Source organism: Coregonus clupeaformis, chromosome 8 (assembly GCF_020615455.1).
Source record: "Coregonus clupeaformis isolate EN_2021a chromosome 8, ASM2061545v1, whole genome shotgun sequence".
NCBI lineage: Eukaryota > Metazoa > Chordata > Actinopteri > Salmoniformes > Salmonidae > Coregonus > Coregonus clupeaformis.
The window spans coordinates 1,375,016-1,400,064 of NC_059199.1; the positions used below are offsets into that span (position 1 = coordinate 1,375,016).

A 25,049-nucleotide genomic window follows, 5' to 3' on the forward strand; every position below is an offset into this window, starting at 1 on the left:
TGGGCATCCTCAGGGTGAAAGACAAGCACCCAACGTCCAGCGAAAAAGACAGAGAGAGTCAGAATTATGGAAGAATTTGACGTGTTACAGGGAAGTAAGCCTTCCGCTATTTCCAGACACTTTCAGTTTATTTCAGAGTATAAGTGCATGTTTTCTTTCTCCCTTTCTCTCTCTGTCCGTTTCACCCACAAACACTCTGGATCCCTCCCTCCGTAGACGTCCTGTGCTCTGCCTGGCAGCCCAGCCGGCGTGCCGTGTTTGACGTTACAAAGGAATGCATCACAAGAGTCTGGGGTGGGGTGGGGTGGGGTGGGGGTGGGGTGGGGTATCGTGAAAAGGCTCAGCTCTCACAATGAACAGCAACCTCTGCACCCTCACACAGTGCTCGCTCCGGCGCACACACACACACACTTCAACAACTAGAAAGATGGTGAGAACAGTGGAACGCACAGGCGTATGCACAAGGGAACACACCCCACACAGTATCACACACAGCGTCAAATAAACATGCATGTTGTAAACACAGAGATGCCTTAGGAGGAGTACCTAAAAACTGAGCACAGACACAGTTATGAGAGCTGATGGCATTAAATTGTTTGATGAGATCCAGACAAATGCCGTCTGTCCCGCTTGACCTCTATTTTGTATTTCTAAGAATCATACTGTTTTTCTCATTTATGTGCGTCAGACTTCTATTAACTTTCTCTCCTTCAGAGGATTTACAGTAAAACCATTGTCTTAGAATCGTAGGTTATCAGGTAACTAGAGAAAAACAAACCAAATGGGGTAGATATGAGACTTTAGACAGGAGACTTTTCTTTGTCAAAGTTGTTAGCATTGTAAGCGAAACGTAAACAACAATAAAACGAGTCTCCATTCCATCCATCAAGTGTCGCTAGTGTTGAGCACATTTCAAAACAAGGGCTGCGCTTCATCATGCAGATTAAGACTAATCCTATTTTTAGAAACTGGGGTTAACAGGGGTGAGGTTGCTCTCATGATTGATACAGCCAGAGAGGACTGTGGGATATTTGGGTGAATTAGCCAAATTGGTCGCTCCGGTGAGAGAAGGTTGATTGTTATCGACCAATAAACGGACAGTCTAGGACACCCAGAGGTGTCTGCCAGGGTCGTGACTTGCAGTAACTAAAATAAAAACTGTTGAGACGTGCGCACGTGCACACAGTCACACAGACAAAGCATTTTAGCAATGTAGCATGCTCAATAGTCTTCCTCCACTTCCTGTGATGAAGCAGAGTGCATCCTTAATTCAGACACTCTTTGGCCCATCGCACCACATGACCACAGCATTCTCCACTCAATATCATTGGCTGCTATAACAATAACCAGTGAACTGTGTGACCACTGACTTCTATAGCATGACATATCTCAGGGTTCAAGGTTCAAGGTTCACCAACTGATGTAGCAGACTAGAAGTCTAAGGCCTTGTACACATTTGTGCTCATTACTAACATTACCGTAACCGTTATGTAGAAGGTAGTAGGCCTACAGTGGGGCAAAAAAGTATTTAGTCAGCCACCAATTGTGCAAGTTCTCCCACTTAAAAATATGAGAGAGGCCTGTAATTTTCATCATAGGTACACGTCAACTATGACAGACAAATTGAGAAAAGAAAATCCAGAAAATCACATTGTAGGATTTTTAATGAATTTATTTGCAAATTATGGTGGAAAATAAGTATTTGGTCACCCACAAACAAGCAAGATTTCTGGCTCTCACAGACCTGTAACTTCTTCTTTAAGAGGCTCCTCTGTCCTCCACTCATTACCTGTATTAATGGCACCTGTTTGAACTTGTTATCAGTATAAATGACACCTGTCCACAACCTCAAACAGTCACACTCCAAACTCCACTATGGCCAAGACCAAAGAGCTGTCAAAGGACACCAGAAACAAAATTGTAGACCTGCACCAGGCTGGGAAGACTGAATCTGCAATAGGTAAGCAGCTTGGTTTGAAGAAATCAACTGTGGGAGCAATTATTAGGAAATGGAAGACATACAAGACCACTGATAATCTCCCTAGATCTGGGGCTCCACGCAAGATCTCACCCCATGGGGTCAAAATGATCACTAGAACGGTGAGCAAAAATCCCAGAACCACACAGGGGGACCTAGTGAATGACCTGCAGAGAGCTGGGACCAAAGTAACAAAGCCTACCATCAGTAACACACTACGCCGCCAGGGACTCAAATCCTGCAGTGGCAGACGTGTCCCCCCTGCTTAAGCCAGTACATGTCCAGGCCCGTCTGAAGTTTGCTAGAGTGCATTTGGATGATCCAGAAGAGGATTGGGAGAATGTCATATGGTCAGATGAAACCAAAATATAACTTTTTTGGTAAAAACTCAACTCGTCGTGTTTGGAGGACAAAGAATGCTGAGTTGCATCCAAAGAACACCATACCTACTGTGAAGCATGGGGGTGGAAACATCATGCTTTGGGGCTGTTTTTCTGCAAAGGGACCATGACGACTGATCCGTGTAAAGGAAAGAATGAATGGAGCCATGTATCGTGAGATTTTGAGTGAAAACCTCCTTCCATCAGCAAGGGCATTGAAGATGAAACGTGGCTGGGTCTTTCAGCATGACAATGATCCCAAATCACCGCCCGGAAACGAAGGAGTGGCTTCGTAAGAAGTATTTCAAGGTCCTGGAGTGGCCTAGCCAGTCTCCAGATCTCAACCCCATAGAAAATCTTTGGAGGGAGTTGAAAGTCCGTGTTGCCCAGCGACAGCCCCAAAACATCACTGCTCTAGAGGAGATCTGCATGGAGGAATGGGCCAAAATACCAGCAACAGTGTGTGAAAACCTTGTGAAGACTTACAGAAAACGTTTGACCTGTGTCATTGCCAACAAGGGTATATAACAAAGTATTGAGAAACTTTTGTTATTGACCAAATACTTATTTTCCACCATAATTTGCAAATAAATTCATAAAAAACCTACAATGTGATTTTCTGGATTTTTTTTCTCATTTTGTCTGTCATAGTTGGCATGTACCTATGATGAAAATTACAGGCCTCTCTCTTCTTTTTAAGTGGGAGAACTTGCACAATTGGTGACTGACTAAATACTTTTTTTCCCCACTGTATGTAACGTTACCGTAACCGTTATGTAGAAGGTAGTAGGCCTATGTAACGTTACCATAACTGTTATGTAGAAGGTAGTAGGCCTATGTAACGTTACCATAACCGTTATGTAGAAGGTAGTAGGCCTATGTAACATTACCATAACCGTTATGTAGAAGGTAGTAGGCCTATGTAACATTACCATAACCGTTATGTAGAAGGTAGTAGGCCAATTTACCATTATCTTACAGTTTTTCTCAATTGTTTACACACAAATACTGGTACTTGAGACACAATGACCACAACATGTAACTCATGCACCAACCCCCTGAACCAATTCTGCTAAACTACAAGCACAATTCCTGCTTTACACTCAAATTGCAGTTCTACAACACACTTTTTTCAAAACACTACACACAAATCTTTGCATTTGGCACAATTATCATGCAGAAAATCTCTTGTTTTCACAATGAACACACTGCCATTCAAATATGCACACTGACTCATCACATGGGCAAACACCCGTCACACAGTTTTACAATTAGCAATCAGAGCTTCAGCATAAAAGGGCAACAGGTGAGCTCTTCTGTTTTGGAGCAATGGATGCCAACATTGGAAACAGAGGCAGAGCCAGAGGAGTGAGAGTAAGAGGAGGAGGACGGGGAGGACAAGGACGAGGAAGGCCAAGGACCGTAATCTCTGATGAGATCCGAGCCACTTTGGTTGATCATGTGGTCAACCATGGTCTAACAATGAGGGAGGCTGGGCAAAGAGTACAGCCAAATTTGAGCAGGTACACTGTAGCATCCATGATCCGGACATTCCGATATGAGAATAGGTAAGAAATCTACTCTCACTAGAAAATTGCAGTACTGCATATCAATACAGTACTCAATGAGTACAGTAGTACAGTATTGCCTGTGGACTGTTCTGTAGGACTGTAAAAATAAAGTATGTTTCAAGTATTTGGGAAGTGTATTTCTACTTTGTATTTACAGCATTTTACTATTTGTTTGGCAGAACTGAAAGATTACCAACACAAGGTGGTCGGGAACGTGTTCTGTCTCCTGAACAGGAAACTGAAATCATGAACATGGTCCTAGAAAATAACGCCATAACATTACAGCAAATACAAAGAAAAATAATAGAAAACAATTAGATATTTCAAAATATTGATAGGCTTATCAACACTGGACCGTGTCTTGCGCAGAAATAATCTCAGGATGAAGCAGGTCTACAGGGTGCCATTTGAACGCAATTCAGAAAGAGTCAAAGAATTGCGATATAACTATGTGCAAGTGAGTCCTATACAATCCCACAATTGATGCATACTCTCAACACTGTATAAATTATACATATTTCAGTATTGTAATCATAATGATTGTGCTTCACAATAGTGACCACTCCATGTCTATTTCTGATATTGTCATGTGTTTCAGAGAGTCCTTGAGCTAGAGGTGGCTGCAGTGGAGCACCAGTTCATCTTCATTGATGAGGTAGGATTCAACCTCACAAAAAGACGAAAGAGGGGAAGGAATATCATCGGCCAGCGTGCCATTGTTCAAGTCCCTGGCCAGCGCAGAGGGAACATCACAATGTGTGCAGCGATTACCCACCACGGCGTCATCCATCACCATGCTACCCTTGGCCCCTACAACACCGCCCATCTGATCACATTCCTGGACCCTACACAACACACTCATTCCACCAGATCAGGTAGATGGCCCAGAGCAGCTCAGGTACGTTGTCATTTGGGACAACGTAAGTTTCCACAGGGCTGCTCTGGTTCGTAACTGGTTCACTGCCCACCCACGCTTTCAGTTGTTTATCTCCCTCCATATTCTCCATTCCTCCCAAAGTGTATGACCGAAATCCACAAACGCGTATACAGTACCTCTTCTCCAAGCTGTGGAAGACGCATGTGGAGATATAGCAGCTGATGCTTTTCATGGCTGGAATCACCATGCTAGGCGATATTTCCCCCGCTGCTTGGCCAGGCAAAACAATGCTTGTGATGTGGATGAGGTGCTGTGGCCAGACCGCAACAGAAGAGAGGATGCAGCATAGTTTTAAAAAATTTTTTGCTGTAACTGTATACATTAAATTCTTCTGTTTTGTATGTAGACCACTGTATGTGCAACTTTGTGTTGGTTGGGAATGGGATGTACACTGTGTACATTGTTTTTGTGGGAAAAATTAAATATATTTGTTACCGTGTATTTGTGTGTTCTGAGTATAAAAACAATATTCTCAAATATTTTACAACACACTTATGTATGTACTGTCTGTAGTAATGGCAACACTGAACCAAAAGTCATTATGATGAATGGAGAAGAAGTGTTTTCCATTCATCATAGTGTTTTACATTGAGCACATCAGTGTTCAACTGGTTCTTATAAATGTCTATTCATATGATGGTTTGTGTGTCATTTGAAAATAAAATACCATTGTGATAAGAAATAACATTGTTTTGAATGTAAAGTTTCATTTTGCTGGAGAATTGAGGGGTTTTGCCCATTGTGTGTGTGTTTTTTGATTTGTGTGTAGAGTTCTGAGAATATGAGGCATGCTTTCAGAAAATGTGTGTAAACAATCGAGAAAAACTGTAACAGTTGTAGTTAACTGGTCCCTGCTTGTCATTGTGAATAAGGGGAACATGGACATATGGCACTCCTACACCCAGAGCTGATACCTGCCTCTCTGCCCAGCCCCAGACAATCAACCTCCAGACACAGACACAGCAACCAAACAGACGCCCGCAAGACAGCAGCTCCATCCCCATGGCAACGGGACTCTGTTTGGTATAGTTTGTTGTTCAGAAAACAGAGTAGGTAGTCACTTACTGAAATGACTCTCTCAGGAGCGACCTAGAAATGTATTTACCGGCCCAGTCTACAATAGATACATATATATGAAGCAAGATCTTCTGCTCTGTTGCATTGCATTGTGGGAAGAAAGGTTTCCTAATGCCTTACCTTATCTAGGGGAACTCAAGCTATTTACATTACATCTCAAGAGTGTGGGTGAGTTAGCACTGACATGCACTTCATTAACCACAACCAAGGAAGGGCTGTGGGCCTATTTCACTTTCTCAGCAGCTTATCAGAGAACACACATTTGCATTCTCCAGAGGCATGCCGTTCCAATAAGTGTAGCTTGTACTTACAAACATATTGGTTGTTATTTTTTCAAAAGGAAAAGTGGCAATGTTACGTAATAAGGCCTCACCTGCATTGACAACTTGACTAAATTCATTAGTAGCATGACATTGATCAGTAATTCATAAAGTGGTAATCTGTCTCTTTTTACCCTATCACTTCTCTTCCTTTCTCTACACCTCTCTCTCTCTCTCTCTCTCTCCTTCCCTCTTGTGTGTTTGTGCCGGATCTGCTCTCTGTCCGTAGGCGAGGGAGAATTCCGGCAGGGGTAGGGGCTTTCCCCAGGAAGAACGAGAGCTTTGTCCCCTGAGGACGGAGCCATAGGCTGACAGACAGTCTGCCAACCTCAAACACTGAGAGGGAGAGGGAGGGAGGGAGGGAGACAGAGACAGAAAAGCGAGAGACAGAAACAGAGACCGAGACAGAAGAGCGACAGAGACAGAAGAGAGAGAGACAGAAGAGAGAGAGAGAGACAGAGACAGACTGTGGGATAAATGTCCAAATCACAGTGAAGCTGACATCAACACTAACATCAAAGCTGTCTGAGAGAGTTATTAATGATTATCTCTGCACCAAATTGGCCTGGACCATGTAATGAACCAGGGGCCTGAGATAACTCACCTATTAACCAGCGCTAGCTAACAGCTAACACAAACTACTGGAGCCACAATGGCTGCCAGTCGTTGAGTTTAACCTCCATTCGCAGAGTATCCTCAAAGATGATGTATATATTGACAAGATATTGGACTGTCTGCTCTAACAATGGGAATAAATGTCTGCAAAGGCGAAGGCAGGTGGGAGGAGGCGGAAACATTCTGGCCAATGAGAGGGCAGATACGCATGTGAACAACAGGCACAACTCCGTTATAAAATAGTTTCTCTCAGGGCCTCCCGAGTGGCGCAGCGGTCTGAGGCACTGCATCGCAGTGCTTGAGGTGTCACTACAGACCCGGGTCTGTAGTGGCTGTGTCACAACCGGCGGGGACCGGGAGTCCCATAGGGCGGCGCACAATTGGCCCAGCGTCGTCCAGGTTGGGGGAGGGTTTGGCCGGGGGGCTTTACTTGGCTCATCATGCTCTAGCGACTCCTTGTGGCGGGCCGGGCGCCTACAGGCTGACTTTGGTCATCAGTTGAATGGTGTTCCCTCCAACACATTGGTTAAGCTGGCTTCCGGGTTAAGCGGGCGGGTGTTAAGAAGTGCGGTTTGGTGGGTTATGTTTCGGAGGACGCATGACTCAACCTTTGCCTCTCCCGAGCCCGTTGGGGAGTTGCAGCAATGAGACAAGATCGAAAAAGTGGGTAAAATACACACACAAAAATAATAATAAAATAGTTTCTCTCAAAGTTGCCAGGACGCCACGTGCATCCACTTATATCAGTATATTCGTAACAACCTAAACATTACGAAACCTCTATTTGATCAAATAAGCCTCACGTAGCAAATTAGCAATTACATTTTATGTTGACTAAATTCAACACTCTCTCATTGACCTCCCTACAAAAAATCCCCACTTGGTCTGCTCAAGGCTTTATTCTCGAGTAGACCGATTTGGGGGCGGAGTCAGCCCTCTCACTTCACCTCTTTCTCTCTGGTATTCAGGGAAATCCAGAACATGGGGTCAATCAGGGGTCGACCTCACATGGTGTAGTGGTAAGTGGGCAGTCACTTCCTAACTTTATACAACATGGTACAATGCGATGGTCCCATGTCGTGCATTGACCTAGCTAGCTATCAAGGTTTGGCTGACTAAACACTCCAATGTTTGCACAGTCATGTAGAACGGCACTGGAACAGATAAATCAGTTTCAATTTACTGAGAGAGCCAACGGAAATGTAGAAGTATGATAAGTATACCTCAACTCTAATACATCAACTGCATATACACCTACAAATGCTCAGGTACAGAGATGGAAACATAATACAGGAAAATGTGTCAAATTATTCTAACCAAATATCAGCCTGATCCTTGCATCCATTTAGCATTTCACAAGCCAGTGGTGAGAATTCTCTATCTACATGAGAACTGCCTTAGGATCACTGTAGAAAAGATGCCAAACCAAGCCAGTGAGAGAAACCAAATGTTAGCCTAAGCCTGGAAAAAAAATCTCTACAATTTCCTGGGTTTTGGAAACCTCTCCACATCCTGTGTGGTGTGACCTTAGAGTGTCTTATTTTCCCCTCTCTCCTCTCCTCCCCTGAAGTTATGTTGTTCAGCCCCTCATCCCATTGCTCTCTGTTCTATACATAGCATTTTATTATTCTGGAACTATAGTCAAGTGTGTGTGTGTGTAGGGGGATTGTGTGTGTGTGTGTGTATGGTGTACGTGCATGTGTGTGTATCAATGCGTGTGTGTATCCAAGCCAGAGTTACCCAATGGGGCCAGCAGTGTGTGTGTGTGTGTGTAGGGGAATCCCGTGCCAGCTCCTACAGTGCCTTGCAAAAGTATTCATCCCCCTTGGCGTTTTTCCTATTTTGTTGCATTACAACCTGTAATTTAAATGGATTTTTATTTGGACTTCATGTAATGGACATACACAAAATAGTCAAAATTGGTGAAATGAAATGAAAAACATAACTTGTTTCAAAAAATTCAAAAAAAAAAATAACGGAAAAGTGGTGCGTGCATACAGTGGGGAAAAAAGTATTTAGTCAGCCACCAATTGTGCAAGTTCTCCCACTTAAAAAGATGAGAGAGGCCTGTAATTTTCATCATAGGTACACGTCAACTATGACAGACAAATTGAGGAAAAAAAATCCAGAAAATCACATTGTAGGATTTTTTATGAATTTATTTGCAAATTATGGTGGAAAATAAGTATTTGGTCACCTACAAACAAGCAAGATTTCTGGCTCTCACAGACCTGTAACTTCTTCTTTAAGAGGCTCCTCTGTCCTCCACTCGTTGCCTGTATTAATGGCACCTGTTTGAACTTGTTATCAGTATAAAAGACACCTGTCCACAACCTCAAACAGTCACACTCCAAACTCCACTATGGCCAAGACCAAAGAGCTGTCAAAGGACACCAGAAACAACATTGTAGACCTGCACCAGGCTGGGAAGACTGAATCTGCAATAGGTAAGCAGCTTGGTTTTAAGAAATCAACTGTGGGAGCAATTATTAGGAAATGGAAGACATACAAGACCACTGATAATCTCCCTCGATCTGGGGCTCCACGCAAGATCTCACCCCGTGGAGTCAAAATGATCACAAGAACGGTGAGCAAAAATCCCAGAACCACACGGGGGGACCTAGTGAATGACCTGCAGAGAGCTGGGACCAAAGTAACAAAGCCTACCATCAGTAACACACTACGCCGCCAGGGACTCAAATCCTGCAGTGAAAGACGTGTCCCCCTGCTTAAGCCAGTACATGTCCAGGCCCGTCTGAAGTTTGCTAGACTGCATTTGGATGATCCAGAAGAGGATTGGGAGAATGTCATATGGTCAGATGAAACCAAAATATAACTTTTTGGTAAAAACTCAACTCGTCGTGTTTGGAGGACAAAGAATGCTGAGTTGCATCCAAAGAACACCATACCTACTGTGAAGCATGGGGGTGGAAACATCATGCTTTGGGGCTGTTTTTCTGCAAAGGGACCAGGACGACTGATCCGTGTAAAGGAAAGAATTAATGGGGCCATGTATCGTGAGATTTTGAGTGAAAACCTCCTTCCATCAGCAAGGGCATTGAAGATGAAACGTGGCTGGGTCTTTCAGCATGACAATGATCCCAAACACACCGCCCGGGCAACGAAGGAGTGGCTTCGTAAGAAGCATTTCAAGGTCCTGGAGTGGCCTAGCCAGTCTCCAGATCTCAACCCCATAGAAAATCTTTGGAGGGAGTTGAAAGTCTGTGTTGCCCAGCGACAGCCCCAAAACATCACTGCTCTAGAGGAGATCTGCATGGAGGAATGGGCCAAAATACCAGCAACAGTGTGTGAAAACCTTGTGAAGACTTACAGAAAACATTTGACCTGTGTCATTGCCAACAAAGGGTATATAACAAAGTATTGAGAAACTTTTGGTTATTGACCAAATACTTATTTTCCACCATAATTTGCAAATAAATTCATTAAAAATCCTACAATGTGATTTTCTGGATTTTTTTTTCTCAATTTGTCTGTCATAGTTGACGTGTACCTATGATGAAAATTACAGGCCTCTCTCATCTTTTTAAGTGGGAGAACTTGCACAATTGGTGGCTGACTAAATACTTTTTTTCCCCACTGTATGTATTCACCCCCTTTGCTATGAAGCCCCTAAATAAGATCAAAAATAAGCAAAGACGTTTGGTGTTTACCAAAAGGCATGTGGGAGACTCCCCAAACATATGGAAGAAGGTACTCTGGTCAGATGAGACTAAAATTGAGCTTTTGGGCCATCAAGGAAAACGCTATGTCTGGCGCAAACCCAACACCTCTCATCACCCCGAGAACACCATTATGTTTTTCATCGGCAGGGACTGGGAAATTGAAGGAATTGAAGGAATGATGGATGGCGCTAAATACAGGGAAATTCTTGAGGGAAACCTGTTTCAGTCTTCCAGAGATTTGAGACTGGGACGGAGGTTCACCTTCCAGCAGGACAATGACCCTAAGCATACTGCTAAAGCAACACTTGAGTGGTTTAAGGGGAAACATTTAAATGTCTTGGAATGGCCTAGTCAAAGCCCAGACCTCAATCCAATTGAGGATCTGTGATATGACTTAAAGATTGCTGTACACCAGCGGAACCCATCCAACTTGAAGGAGCTGGAGTAGTTTTGCCTTGAAGAATGGGCAAAAATCCCAGTGGCTAGATGTGCCAAGCTTATAGAGACATACCCCAAGAGACTTGCAGCTGTAATTGCTGAAAAAGGTGGCTCTACAAAGTATTGACTTTGGGGGGGTGAATAGTTATGCACGCTCAAGTTCTGTTTTTTAGTCTTATTTCTTGTTTGTTTCACAATAAAAAATATTTTGCATCTTCAAAGTTGTGGGCATGTTGTGTAAATCAAATGATACAAACCCCCCATTTTAATTCCAGGTTGTAAGGCAACAAAATAGGAAAAATGCCAAGGGGGGTGAATACTTTCGCAAGCCACTGTACCTGCTCCGCCCTCCCTCCACCATCCTGCCCTCCCCTATCCCAATCAGAGCCTGGGATCTCCGGATGCAGCCTGCCGGCATTTCCAAAATAAAGAGTAGGGAACACACAAAGAGAGAGAAGGGGGAGGGGGGGCTAGCGCACTCTTATCACAGCCAGCCAGACACTGTGCCAATGGAAATACACCAGAGCCTTGCCCTGGTTGACCTCCTCCACAGAGCCTGGTACTGCCACCCCATCACAGGTGATGCCTGTCAGGCAGCAACACGCTGGCATTGAAGATATGCCAATGTCAGTGGAAGGATAAGCACAGGATTGTTCCAATCAAGGCTGAGGGAGTTGTTCCTTGCCACTCTCTGTCGGCTGTGTTGTAGTTGGGGGTTTTGAACTTTGTGGTCTCTCCTAAGCAAAACTATGCACTTTGTGCCAAACGTATTTGTAGAAAAAACCTTGATTGGTTGGTGAATTAATATAGAAGATTGAAATTAACCTATAGTAAGGTCATTTACTCAATCGATTTGTGGCTACATTTAGCATTCAGCCTGTTTCTATCTACAAGACCAGGATCTTATCCTAGTTGTATTTCAAGCCACAAATAGAGCGTAATTTGTTTTCTGTTTTAATATGCAGATTAGTTATTGATTTGAATTTACGAGTACCGTCTCCTCCTACTCATCTCATGACCTACTTAACAAGCCACATATTCTATTTTAAATGACTAACTGGCCATAACTGTCAAGCCTTATCTCCAACCATCACAGTGCCTTCAGAAAGTATTCATACCCCTAGACTTATTCCACATTTTGTTGTTCTACAGCCTGAATTCAAAATGGGTTAAATAGATTTTAATAATTACAAAGTGAAAACATATTTTTCAAAATCTTTGCTAATTTCTTACAAATGAAATACAGAAATACCTCATGTACATAAGTATTTACACCCTTGAGTCAATACATGTTAGAATCACCTTTGGCAACGATTACAGCTGTGAGTCTTTCTGGGTAAGTCTCTAAGAGATTTGCACACCTGGATTGTACAATATTTGCACATTATTCTTTAAAAAAATGTTCAAGCTCTGTCAAGTTGGTTGTTGATCATTGCTAGACAGCCATTTTCAAGTCTTGCCATGGATTTTCAAGCCGATTTCAGTCAAAACTGTAACTAGGCCACTCAGGAACCTTCAATGTTGTCTTGGTAAGCAACTCCAGTGTATATTTGGCCTTGTGTTTTAGGTTATTGCCCTGCTAAAAGGTGAATTTGTCTCCCAGTGTTTGTTGGAAAGCAGGCTGAACCAGGTTTTCCTCTAGAATTTTGCCTGCGCTTAGCTCTATTCCGTTTATTTGTATCCACAAAAAAAACTCCCTAGTCCTTGCCGATGACAAGCATACCCATAACATGATGCATCCACTACCATGCTTGAAAATATGAAGAGGGGTACTCTGTGATGTGTTGTGTTTGCCCCAAATATAATATAATGCTTTGTATTCATGACATAAAGTTAATTTATTTGCCATTTTTTTGCAGTTTTACTTTAGTGCCTTGTTGCAAACAGAATGCATGTTTTGGAATATTTATATTCTGTACAGGCTTTCTTCTTTTTACTCTGTCAAATAGGTTAGTATTGTGGAGTAAATACAATATTGTTGATCCATCCTCAGTTTTCTCCTATCACGGCCATTAAACTCTCTAATTGGTCTGTATCTTTGTAGTGACTGGGTGTATTGATACATCATCCAAAGTGTAATTAATAACTTCACCATGCTCAAAGGGTTATTCAATGTCTGCCTTTTTTATTTTTTACCCATCTACCAATAGGTGCCCTTCTTTGCGAGGCATTGGAAAACCTCCTTGGTCTTTGTGGTTGAATCTGTTTGAAATTCACTGCTCGACTGATGGACCTTACAGATAATTGTATGTGTGGGGTACAGAGATGAGGTAGTCATAAAAAAATCATGTTAAACACTATTATTGCACACAGAGTGAGTCCATGCAACTTTTTAAGCACATTTTTACTCCTGAACTTACTTAGGCTTGCCATAACAAAGGGGTTGAATACTTATTGACTCAAGGCATTTCAGCTTTTCATTTTTAATTAATTTGTAAACGTTTCTAAAAAAATAATTCCACTTTGACATTATGGGGTATAGTGTGTAGGCCAGTGACACAAAATCTCAATTTAATTCATTTAAAATTCAGTCTGTAAAACAACAAAATGTGAAAAAAGTCAAATCTTTCCTCTAGGATTCTCTTTCTAATGTGTATATCAGGGCCCGTCTTCATACAGCGTCTCAGAGTTAGATCATGATGACATGGACAGATGATAGCTGATCCTAGATCAGCTCTCTTTAGCCTAGCTAGCTTGACTCAGTAGTCTCCAACTACATACCTGTGACTGGCAAAGCAAGTCTATTGACGCAGCAACCCCTGTTACAGATAATACAAGTCACCATGCCAGACTTGGGTTGCATTTCAGGAGTTTATCAAGTTCAATATGTCTATTTCCTGGACTGAATACCTCGCATGCCACCACTATGGGCTAAATGTCTAAATTGCCCTCATAATTCCCCTCAGTGAACTTGGGAATGTTGATGTGTGTGAGAACGTGTGTGTGAATATCGAGAGACTGCCAGAGTGTGTCTGTGAGTGCAAAGTAACACAGGGGATGTTTTCAGTGCGCTGCGTTGGGGCGCTAGGGGCCCTGAGTAAAAACATGCTGGTGGTGCACAGCTGTATCAGATGCTTGTCCACTCTGGGGGGAAAAAAAGTGTTGATGCAAGATCTATTTAATCCAGGGTATTTAAACCTTTTCTAGCATGAGAGCTACTTTGAAAAAAATGTAACATGTCGTGAGCTACAATTCTTTCTAGCTTTCAAATAGGCATATTCTTCTCTTCTCCCCTGCGACTGTTCCCAGAGTCCTTAGTGCACTACTTTCTATTGTACACTATGTTTTCTGTCAGTACACCTGGTAGAATGAAGGTTAATAAACAACTCTTAGGGGGGGGGCCCTATACATTTATTGTTTTATTTTTTTGAAAATGTAGCTTTACATTTTCCCAAATTATGTTTTCTCAGTTATATTTTTCCTGGTTTCAGAATATATATTTTTTTCACTCTCAAAATTACAATTGTTAAAAGAGAAACAATGAAATTGGATGTTCTGAGTCCATGTCAATGCTTAAACCACATCTGAACACCATTCTTATTTAGGTCTGGAAGAAAACGAACAAATGTGATTTTTAAAATGTAATTCCCTTTAATTGTGAATCTAGCGAATGAGGAATGTGCTGTCCGATGTGCCGGTCTAGTGATGGTTCTGTACTGCTGCTGCTCATTTCATTGCAAGGTTTGCAAATAACAAATAATAGATACAAATGATATACTTCCTCATGATATAAGCCTACTTTGAAGTTAACATTTAATGGAGGTTTTGGGGAAAATATTTCTGTCAACCCACGAGACGATTATCACATTAACTGGCTACACACGGAGTGATAGACAAATGCACGCACCACACAGACAGGGGCAATATTCCTGGAAATTAATAGGCAAATATTGTGTTGGGTTTGGCTTTTTAAGCCAATAGTGGCTAACCAGGGGTGGGATAGTGTCAATGTTGCATTGATTAGATAATAGCTGGGAGCTTGCAGTGTCGGATACTTGTGAGATTTGTTTATGACAGTTTGCGGTGGAACACGTGAAAATTGCATGTACTTTCAGAATTGTTTGGCGAGCTACTCATAGGTGGGCTGCCAGCGACTTGTAGCTCGCAATCGACCTGTTGGAGACCCCTGATTTAAACTGTGGTTCTTCTTTTAAAAAGACCATTAATGCTTAGTGTGGCGTTTTCCATGTGATTTCCAACTATAGTTGGCCAGAGCTTCGGCGACAGGGCCTTCTCCAGGGTTGCTCCAAGGCTCTGGAACTCCCTCCCTCCAGCCATCGGTGACTGAGTCCATCACCATCTTTCAGACCCTCTTAAAGCCCCACCTTTTCACCATGGCTTACTCCTAAGACCCCCCCCCACACACACACACACACACACAAAACATCTGCTTGCTCACTCATACACTCTCCCCTTTCTCTTTGTTTCATGTGTGTTTCTTCCTGCTGTTAGTCTGGCTTTGTCTTGTTTAGATCTCATTATTTTGTTTAGTTTCTCCAACTGTAGAGCGACTTTGGGTCATTGAAAAGCGCTATATAAGTCCCATGTATTATTATTATTATTATAACAGTGTGTATTTATAGTGTCTAAATATACTGTATGTGTGCCAATGTATTTATGACTGATTGTGTGTGTCTGAAGGCCAATATGTCAATGACTGACTGATAAGGGGGCTGAGGTTAATGAGTGTGTGTGTGTGTGTGTGTGTCTCTATGTCTGACAAGTAGTGTGGGAGATGCGGCTCAGAGTATTGATTCTTCATCCTATATCATGTATTGTCCGTGAATTTGGTGATGTTTTTTTCCCCCTGTTCAGAGAAATTAGTCATTGAAGTTGTTAGGTTTATGTCCCATCCTACATCCTGATATTACCAGGTTCTGACCACTAGATGGTGTTGTTCCTGCTATTATGTGATTTTAAAAAGAAAATAGAATTCTACCTGTTTGTCTTGTAAATATTTATTGCCGGCTGTCACAATTGAACACTAGAAATAAAAATTGTACACCTTTGCACCAGAACCTTCTGTATTCTTCAGAATGTCTGCCCTTAAGACCGCATCTCTACGCTACCTATTTCACAGTTCACCTAATAGCAGGAACTTATTGAATCTAAGGCCTCGTTGTGGTTCAATGGTTTGTAATTATTTTTTAGAAGCTCGAACACCTCAATGTTCCTTCAATGGCCACCAACTTGTGCACTTCGCTACCTTTCCTTGAACCCTTAAAGCATTTCGCTACACCTGTAATAACATCTGCTAAATATGTGTATGCGACCAATACAATTTGATTTGATTAAAGGGGTGGTTCTCCTGTACACTTTTAAATGATTGGTGAAACACTGAAGAAACCATGCCCTTGTTCTCTCGCTCTTTCTCTATAGGAACAAATAGTGTGTTTTTAAACCCATCGGGAGCGAGCACAGACCTCCCTTTCCCCAAACAACTGGATATTGCTCACTGCCACAACAGAGAGACAAGTAGAGGCAGGTCTGGGACAAAGCTTCAGAGAAGAAATAAATAAAAAACAAGAGGTAGGAGGTAGTGCAGAGATAACATTTTAACAGCACAAAGAGGGACTGTGTTGGTTGTGTTGTTCCATATAGCCTACAAACTCTACATTAAAAAACAACAGGGGTGTTTTCCAGTCCAGTGGGTTCATTGATGTCTGCTCAGTCAGAACAATGGAGAATGAGAGTAGAGGGGAGTGTATGGGAACAAGTTAAGATTAAGATTATTTTATTTATCAATTGTACACAATGTCCAACTGAAATGTGAGTCTGCTTCATCCCAACCCTTCCAAAAGACACACATACAGGTTGGAGAGGTTGGAGCAGGGGGCTGCCATACTGGGCGCTCGTGGAGCAGTTGTTGTGGGGGGTTAAGTGCCTTGCTAAAGGGCACAACGGCAGGCAAGGCAATGGCATCAAGGATTTTATACCAGCAACCCTCCGGTTGCCAGCTCACTTCCCGACAGATTTTTTTCCCCTGTCAGACCCGGGATTCAAACTGGCAATCCCCCGGCTGCTGGCTTGCCTCTTAATGAGGAAGATGAAGAAGATGGAGGTGATGGACTGAAACAGTGATACTTTGGCCAACTTAGTGTTTGGTGTGACCGAAAACCTTGAAACTGGGTGTAGAACTAAGACCTACCAAGGCCCATATTCTCAGAAGTGGTGTCGGACTCTAGTCTAACAAAAAAACTACCTTGATCTTTTTCTGTTTTGCATAACGTAACACGGCTGTACAGAGAGATTATCCAAGATGGAAGTGGGTCTTTGGTGATCTGAATGAATGGAAAAAGAGGGGATGTTGAACAATAACAAACCCTGAACCATTACAGATATTGCCCGAGCCACTGACAGGGATTATCGGATTTGTCAAAAGTATGATAATAATGGTTTTGCCTCTGTGTGAATTCAGGTGGCCTTGTGTTTTGACAATCAAGGATACGATCAAGCCTCTCAGCCTGACAGTTCCAAGAAGCTGTTGTTATGGTTTGAGAGGGTTGAATTCTCTCTTTATCACCTTTATTGCATCTATTTGATGTGGCTTAATGACAAGGTCCATGTAAGGGCTAGAGCTCAAAACACCTACATAAATCACAGTTATTCCCAAAATCAAAGTCATCAAAGTCCAAAGAGTGAGTTCTGACTGTCTTGAAATGCACCCACTAGAATTCTTGACCTTTGCTTGCGAAGCGGCTGGTCTCGTTATCGAGAAATGCTCGCTTTCACAATCTCCTCAGAAGGAGAGCTCTCTCCCTTTCTGTTATATTTATACAGGCTACAGTGCTCACATGATATGAAGCAATAACCTAGCGCAACAGAGAGATGCTCCGTCCAAATAATAATCTAATTTCCCACGCTCCCTGTGAGATCAAGTGGGGGGTGCAAACACAACAAAACATGTGGTGAATTGAAATCCCTCTTTGACTGCAGCCAAAGTGGATTAAAAGGTATCCCATTTTGCCATTTGAAGGGACAATAATCATCAAATGTGTCTGGTAAATGGTATGTTTGTGCTTGTTACTTGTGAGCTATAAAAGCCAATATTGTAATGGATTGGGAGAAAAGCGAGCTTTGTCAAAGACAAAGTGTGTGGTGTGGTGTAGCCTCTGGCAATGCAACAATATAACCTACAGCACAATGTCCTGAGTCCTGTAGGTCAAGCTCCCCAGCAAATAGGAAGACTATAACCATTTCACTCAGAGCCAATTGAACTGGTGAAACTGAATTTGACAGTTTGTCTTGGAGTTAAGGAAATGTAGTAATTCACAGTAGTTGACACCTGTTTATGACCTTCAAGCTCTCGTTAGTGTCGTCTATAACAAAGTTCTAACCACTGTGCATCGTTAAAACCAGCTTACTGTGGACGTGACTAGTATAGTGACTTACTGTTGTTAGACTTGAGGTCACGGTGGATGACAGGAACGATGGCCTCTGTGTGCAGGTAGAGCATCCCTCTAGCAATCTGCACCGCCCAGTTGACCAGGACGTGCGGTGGGATGCGGCGCCCAGCCAGTGCACGGCTCAGCGGGCCACCGGACGCATACTCCATGATGAGGCACAAGTTGGGTTCCTTTAAGCAAACCCCTTTGAGGGCGATGATGTTGGGGTGAGTGAGCATGGCAAACAGCCGGGCCTCCTGGCGCACGTTCTGGGCCGTCACACTGATGTCCTCGTCCGGGTCCTGGCGGGCCGCCTTCACAGCAACCTCCAGCCCACCTCTCCATGTACCGCGATACACCTTGCCGAAGCCGCCGACCCCAATGACCTCCTCGAGGCTCAGTTCCCTGAAATCCACGGCCTCGGGTTCGAACTCCCCCACCCCCACTACGGCTGGCCCAAGCTCCCCAACCACTCCAACTCCATTGCCCTGCAGTTTCCCATATGAAGGAGGTTTGAAGGAGACGTAGTTCGAGGGAAAGATGCCCACTTTGTTGTTGACCTTGCCCGCCCACCATCCCTCGTCACCGGATATCTCTGAGTCCAGTGACAGAACTTCCACCAGGTCACCTTTGTGGAGGGTGAGCTCGTCTTTACCGGACGCCTCATAGTCGAATAAAGCTGTCCACACGGGATTGGTGAAGTTCCCTTTTTGCGTTTGATCCAAACCTTTCCAGTTCGACAGTGGGCCACGGCTAAAAATGTTCTTCAGCGGCTCCATGGAGCCACAATGAGCAGATGTTCAGACACTGGGTTTGATTCTGTATGGTTTTGAAAATAAAGTACAATAATGTACTTTATTGAGCCTCTCTCCCGTTCGTCTTTGTCTAGTTGGCTCATCAGGGACCAGTGAAATTTGTTCAAAGGCCTGGCCAACAGGAACACAACCGTGTTCAAAGACAACAGGATAAATAACGTCTCTCATGCGACCTGACATGGACTGCATATGTTTCCATTGGAGCTAGCAACAATCAAACAAAGGCCATGGATGTGACCAGTCCTGCCAAGTCTGCCAATGTGTAAAAAGGCAGAGTTGTCTCCATAAAGCACGTTTCTACTCGACTGTTGTGGTGTGGTTTCTCAATGCCTGGTTTGAGCACATAACTCATTTTATTACTCTATTACTATAACACAAATAGTCCCATATTGACCAATGATTAGGTGCTGCTTCTTGAGATATGAAATAAAGGATACTTTTTTTAATTATAGCAAAACCACGACTGTGTAGAGCACTGGTTGGATCACATCATACTAAAATGAGCATCAGGTGGTTGTAGAATATCCAGTCCAGAACATTGGACAATAATAACCCAACGGAAGAGTTCAACTCCGTTTAGTTGTCCATTTTGAGTTCTGTATTTTTAGCCAATAAGTGCGGTGGCCACCATAAGCAGGAAGCGCTGAGAAGAGGAGAAGAATAGCAGGAAAGGCGCATTTAGTCCTGCGAACCCCGTGCTTTACGACAAGTTTCAAAGCTGACCAACTCGCCCTAAACCATGAGCACGAATAACAGTGTCTGGCCAAAACTTCTATGCGTTCTGTCAACAAATCCCGCACCCGTTTGCGCAACTCTATCCATATTTGCTGTCTTACCCGATTGTGATATACAATGTCTCAATTGTACACGTATGTATTTTCAATAAGAACTTGATAACCACCGAGTTCGCAACAGGAAGAGTTGTACAAACCTGCTTAGGAGTCTACTTTTTTTTTTTAAGAAACGCAAACCGAAAACAAATCCTGTATTGTGCGTAACGATACTTTAGTGCCAAGCCCCGGCAAGCTCATTGTTATTATCAATGTCCAAAAAGCATCATAATAGATGCATTAACATTTGTTATCATGTCCCCTCTTCCTTAAGCAGTCTTCCCTCGTCCCGTTCTCGAACCACTCTACGTCTGTGCTTACAGTCAAGGAAGAGGGTGGGGTTTAGTAACTTTTTTCCCAACAGGAAAATAAAGAATCGGGTGTATTCATTACTTCTTGCCACGGAAACAGTTGACGTTTAAGAACCAAACGGAAGCAAACAGAGCAACCGGAACGAATCGGGGCGGGACCTACCTGAATTTGTCCAATAGAAGCTCTTGTTTTCGTTGCAAAGCGTTTTCCGTTTGGAGTAAACGGTTTCTGTTGCAACAGACGAAACGTTTTGCAACAGAATCGGCGAATACACCCTGGGCCCTGATTAGAGAAACAACGCAACTCTCGCTCTGATCGTGAGAGGATGGAGAAGCCACACTAAAAAGTAAAGGTTCCTGGAGGATCCTTTAGGGATTCTTCAAATTGAAACTGTGGGGGAACCCCTATTAGTTATTCGAATAACTCTTTAAAGGGGTTCTTCAAAGAACCCCTTTTAATGGATCCTCAAATAACCTTTTGAAGAACCTTTTGGGGTTAATTTTTTTTAACTACTGACCCCCCCCTATTATTATTAATAATAATAGTCTTAACAATAACACTATATTTTAGTTATCAGTGTTTATTATGATTTTAGGGGTAAAGCAGAATAAAAAAAACTCCCAGCAGAGCCCCAAGTCCAATGGGTATATCCTCTGGCATGTTGATGTTAATGTGTTGATGTTCTCCATATCCATAGCCAGAATGATTTTTGCAGTGCATGGTGATCTAACAGGTGTAGGGAGGGTGAAGTCTGTGATTTCAAAAAATAGTAGTTATACAGACGATTAACAAAACATGCACATGCAAAGCATGTAAATGTGAATGAAAAAAACTGTTTTAATATTGGTTTTCATACACATACCTTGTCCATAATGTAGAGGCCTATGGGATATTCATTGAAGAGGTAAGGGAGGAGGATGGTAATACCAACTGACATACCTTTGTATGCCTCCTCGTCTGTATACTTACAGACACAGACACAAAAGTGAGCAGTTCAGTCATCTGCACCCAATACAGCTAGCCTTCAACATATTCTTATAGCCTACAGTACATATTTTCTTAACTCTGTGTTGATTGATATCCATTGAATTGTGTCCATTTTCTGTTTAAGAAAGATTACCAATTGAGAGCATACAACGGACAAACCTTACCTTAAATTGAGGAGATCTTTACATTTTTCAGTTAAGTGCCTGCACCTGCTGTCCTTTCAAATTCAAATCCAAATGTTTCAGTTGGGCAGTTAGGTTCCTGCAAGAACCCCCACCAACTAAGGAGGTTCCTCGATTAACCCCACCTCCTATGAGATTCTTGTATGAACCTTTTGGGTGCAATTTTCAGTGCCAAGAACCCTAAGGTTCTTCAAAGAACTTTGAAGATCTTAGAAGAACCCTTGTTGAACCCCTAATCTTTAGAGTGCAGTAATATGTGGACTAATTCCTGTGTTCTATATTTGAGGTTCACTGGAATATCTGTGTGCCAAATAAATACGCATGTAGCCGTATTGGCATTTAGGCCGCTAATTGTTATGGGTCAAGTTTCACAATTGGATGGGGTTATACAGTGTCCAAAACAATAGGAACACCTGCTCTTTCCATGACATGACTGACCAGGTGAATCCAGATAAAATAAGGAATTTTAAGCCTTGAGACAATTGAGACATGGATTGTGTATGTGTGCCATTCAGAGGGTGAATGGGCAATACTAAAGATGTAAGTGCCTTTGAATTGAGTATGGTAGTAGGTGCCAGGAGCACCGGTTTGAGTGTGTCAAGAACTGCAACGCTGCTGGGTTTTTCACGCTCAACAGTTTCCCATGTGTATCAAGAATGGTCCACCATCCAAAGGACATCCAGCCAACTTGACACAACTGTGGGACGCATTGGAGTCAACATGGGCCAGCATCCCTGTGGAATGCTTTTGACACCTTGTAGAGTCCATGTCCAGACGAATTGAGGCTGTTCTTTATCTTGGGGCAAGTTAGTGGTCCGGTCCAACATGTGCAAATGTTGGCATATACAGTGGTGTGAAAAGGTGTTTGCCCCCTTCCTGATTTGTTATTTGTTTGTCACATTTAAATGTTTCAGATCATCAAACAAATTTAAATATTAGTCAAAGATAACACAAGTAAACACAAAATGCAGTTTTGAAATGAAGGTTGTTATTATGAAGGGAAAACAAAATCCAAACCTACATGGCCCTGTGTGAAAAAGTGTTTGCCCCCCCCGTTATAACACAACTCAACTGTGGTTTATCACACCTGAGTTCAATTCCTCTAGCCACACCCAGGCCTGATTACTGCCACACCTGTTCTCAATCAAGGAATCACTTAAATAGGACCTGCCTGACAAAGTGAAGTAGACCAAAAGATCCTCAAAAGCTAGACATTATGCAGAGATCCAAAGTAATTCAGGAACAAATGAGAAAGTAAGTAATTGAGATCCATCAGTCTGGAAAATGTTATAAAGCCATTTCTGAAGCCACCTTTGACCTGTGCTGCTGTGTGGAAACAGTGTTGGTCCTTCTGTGAGGTCTTTCAAATCAAATCAAAATGTATTTGCCACATGCGCCGAATAAAACAGATGTAGACATTACAGTGAAATGCTTACAAGCCCTTAACCAACAATGCAGTTTTAAAGAAAATATATATATTTTTAAGTGTTAAGTAAAAAAGAGCTAATAATTTAAGAGCAGCAGTAAAATAAAATAACAGTAGGGAGGCTATATACAAGGGGTATCGGTACAGAGTCAATGTGCAGGGGCACCGGTTAGTCGAGGTAATTGAGGTAATATGTACATGTGGGTAGAGTTAAAGTGACTATGCATAAATAATAAACAGAGTAGCAGAAGCGTAAAAGAGGGGGATGGTGTGGGGGTGTGGGGGGGCAGTGCAAATAGTCCGGGTAGCCATGATTAGCTGTTCAGGAGTCTTATGGCTTGGGGGTAGAAGCTGTTAAGAAGCCTTTTGGACCTAGACTTGGCGCTCCGGTACCGCTTGCCGTGCGGTAGCAGAGAGATCAGTCTATGACTAGGGCCTTTAATAGCTTCCCTGCGCTGTGGCAGGCGCTTGTTGCTCCGCCGCCTCCTAAAGTCAACCCCCCCCACCCCCCCTCGCCAAACACCACCGCATGCTAACAAGCGCTGACTCATTGCTTGTGCAGGAAGGATGCAGTTGTTTTTGTGGCCGAGACAGGCCCGTTGCTACATATATAATATGAAACCAAACTCAGAGGATGAGGTGCACACACACAGTGACAATAGAAAGAGTATTTCCTCTGTGCAGTGTCTAATCAAAGAAATCTTCTCTCCATGGGAACCTCTACCACAGATCAGACCTGTGCTGGCCTGCACTTCAATCACCTTTCCTACTCTGTTGTTGATGACATGACCTTGACAGGCAAAGACCCATCAGCTATGGTGACAAATGGCCATTGTTTAAAAGTTTATACACACTTCATAGGAGTACTGACAACTAATGCATGGTCGGCCTGGCCATTTCTTTTGTCCATGCCTGGGAGTCTGGCACAACCCTCAGGAAGTCTTTGGAGACATGAAGGCTGTTTAGAGAGAAATACAGATTTTCCATATAGGAATGTGAAGTCAAGAGAATATGGGTAGCAGGGTGGGGTTGAACACAAAGGATGTTTTACACTACTGTAAAGCCGTAAGGTGAAGCTTTGTGCAATGTTTTGCTTATATGCCAATGGATTTAAGTTCATTGCCAGTTTCAATGGACTCAATAACAGCTTATGGCATCATGGCTTGTAATGTCACAGATACGTTTGGTAAAACATCTGAAATAAATAAAAAGTTGCCGGTGTTTTATTGAAATCTGAACTTTATTTCACCCATAAAAAATAATGTTAAAAGTTTACATAAAGCGTCAAGTTCAACTGCCTACCTTTAAACATTTCATATCAAGACAGACACAGAAACCCTATCCCTCTATGCTTTTTAATGTGTACATTAAAACAATCTAAAAGAGAGAGAAAGTACAACACGTAATACAAAGGAGAATTTTATTCCAAGTGGGGGGAGGAGGGTACGATATCTTCTTGAAAACAAATTATAGGTGAGGAGGAAGGGGGAGGGGTTTAACAACTTTAAAAACAAAGTTATGGTTCAGGAGGAGCATCACAGTATCATTCAGATAAGATTAGCCAGCACAGACACTTTGGTCTTCAAGAAGATGGTTGGGGTGAGGGGGTACAAAACAACATATTTCATGTCATACCTCCAAAGTAGTGACTTGTCACCCAAATCTCAAATGAACAAACAAGAACATCCAATTGGAGTTGTTATCATTAGCATAATTACATGTGAATATGGTTGAAGTAAGCCACCGGTCAAGTTCTTCATGAAGATAAATTGTCACAAAAAGTTGAATTAAAAGGGAAAAAATGTATTGACAAGAATTCTTAACCTTTAGTAAAATACATATCCTTTCCCATTTGTTGAGAGCCTATGTAGCATAACAATCAAACTAGTTGGCGAGGATGCCAAGCCTGCCACTCTGCCAAATTCATGCTAATCCTCACAGACAATAATCTAATCTCCTTTTCCTATAGGCAAGTGCTGATCACTTTTAAAATACTACTAACTGCTGCTCTGAAATCATCAAGTAGGTGTCTGTGTGTACAGTATTCTATGAGGCTATGTTAGGGCTGCGCAGGTGTTACAGTTTGTGGATCTCAACCGAACCTGAGCAGACG

The 25,049-nt window shown here is 42.6% G+C and overlaps 1 protein-coding gene across 1 annotated transcript in view; it reads right to left on the reverse strand.

Moving 5' to 3' along the window:
* LOC121571017 (mitogen-activated protein kinase kinase kinase 11-like) overlaps window positions 1-20,333 on the reverse strand; it is a 51,915-nt gene extending 31,582 nt beyond the window's left edge. The window contains exon 1 of the mRNA XM_045221708.1: window positions 18,392-20,333. Within this exon, the coding sequence (XP_045077643.1) occupies window positions 18,392-19,163 (772 nt within the window). The 5' untranslated portion in view covers window positions 19,164-20,333. The remainder of the gene's footprint in view (window positions 1-18,391) is intronic.
* Window positions 20,334-25,049: the final 4,716 nt, after the last annotated feature.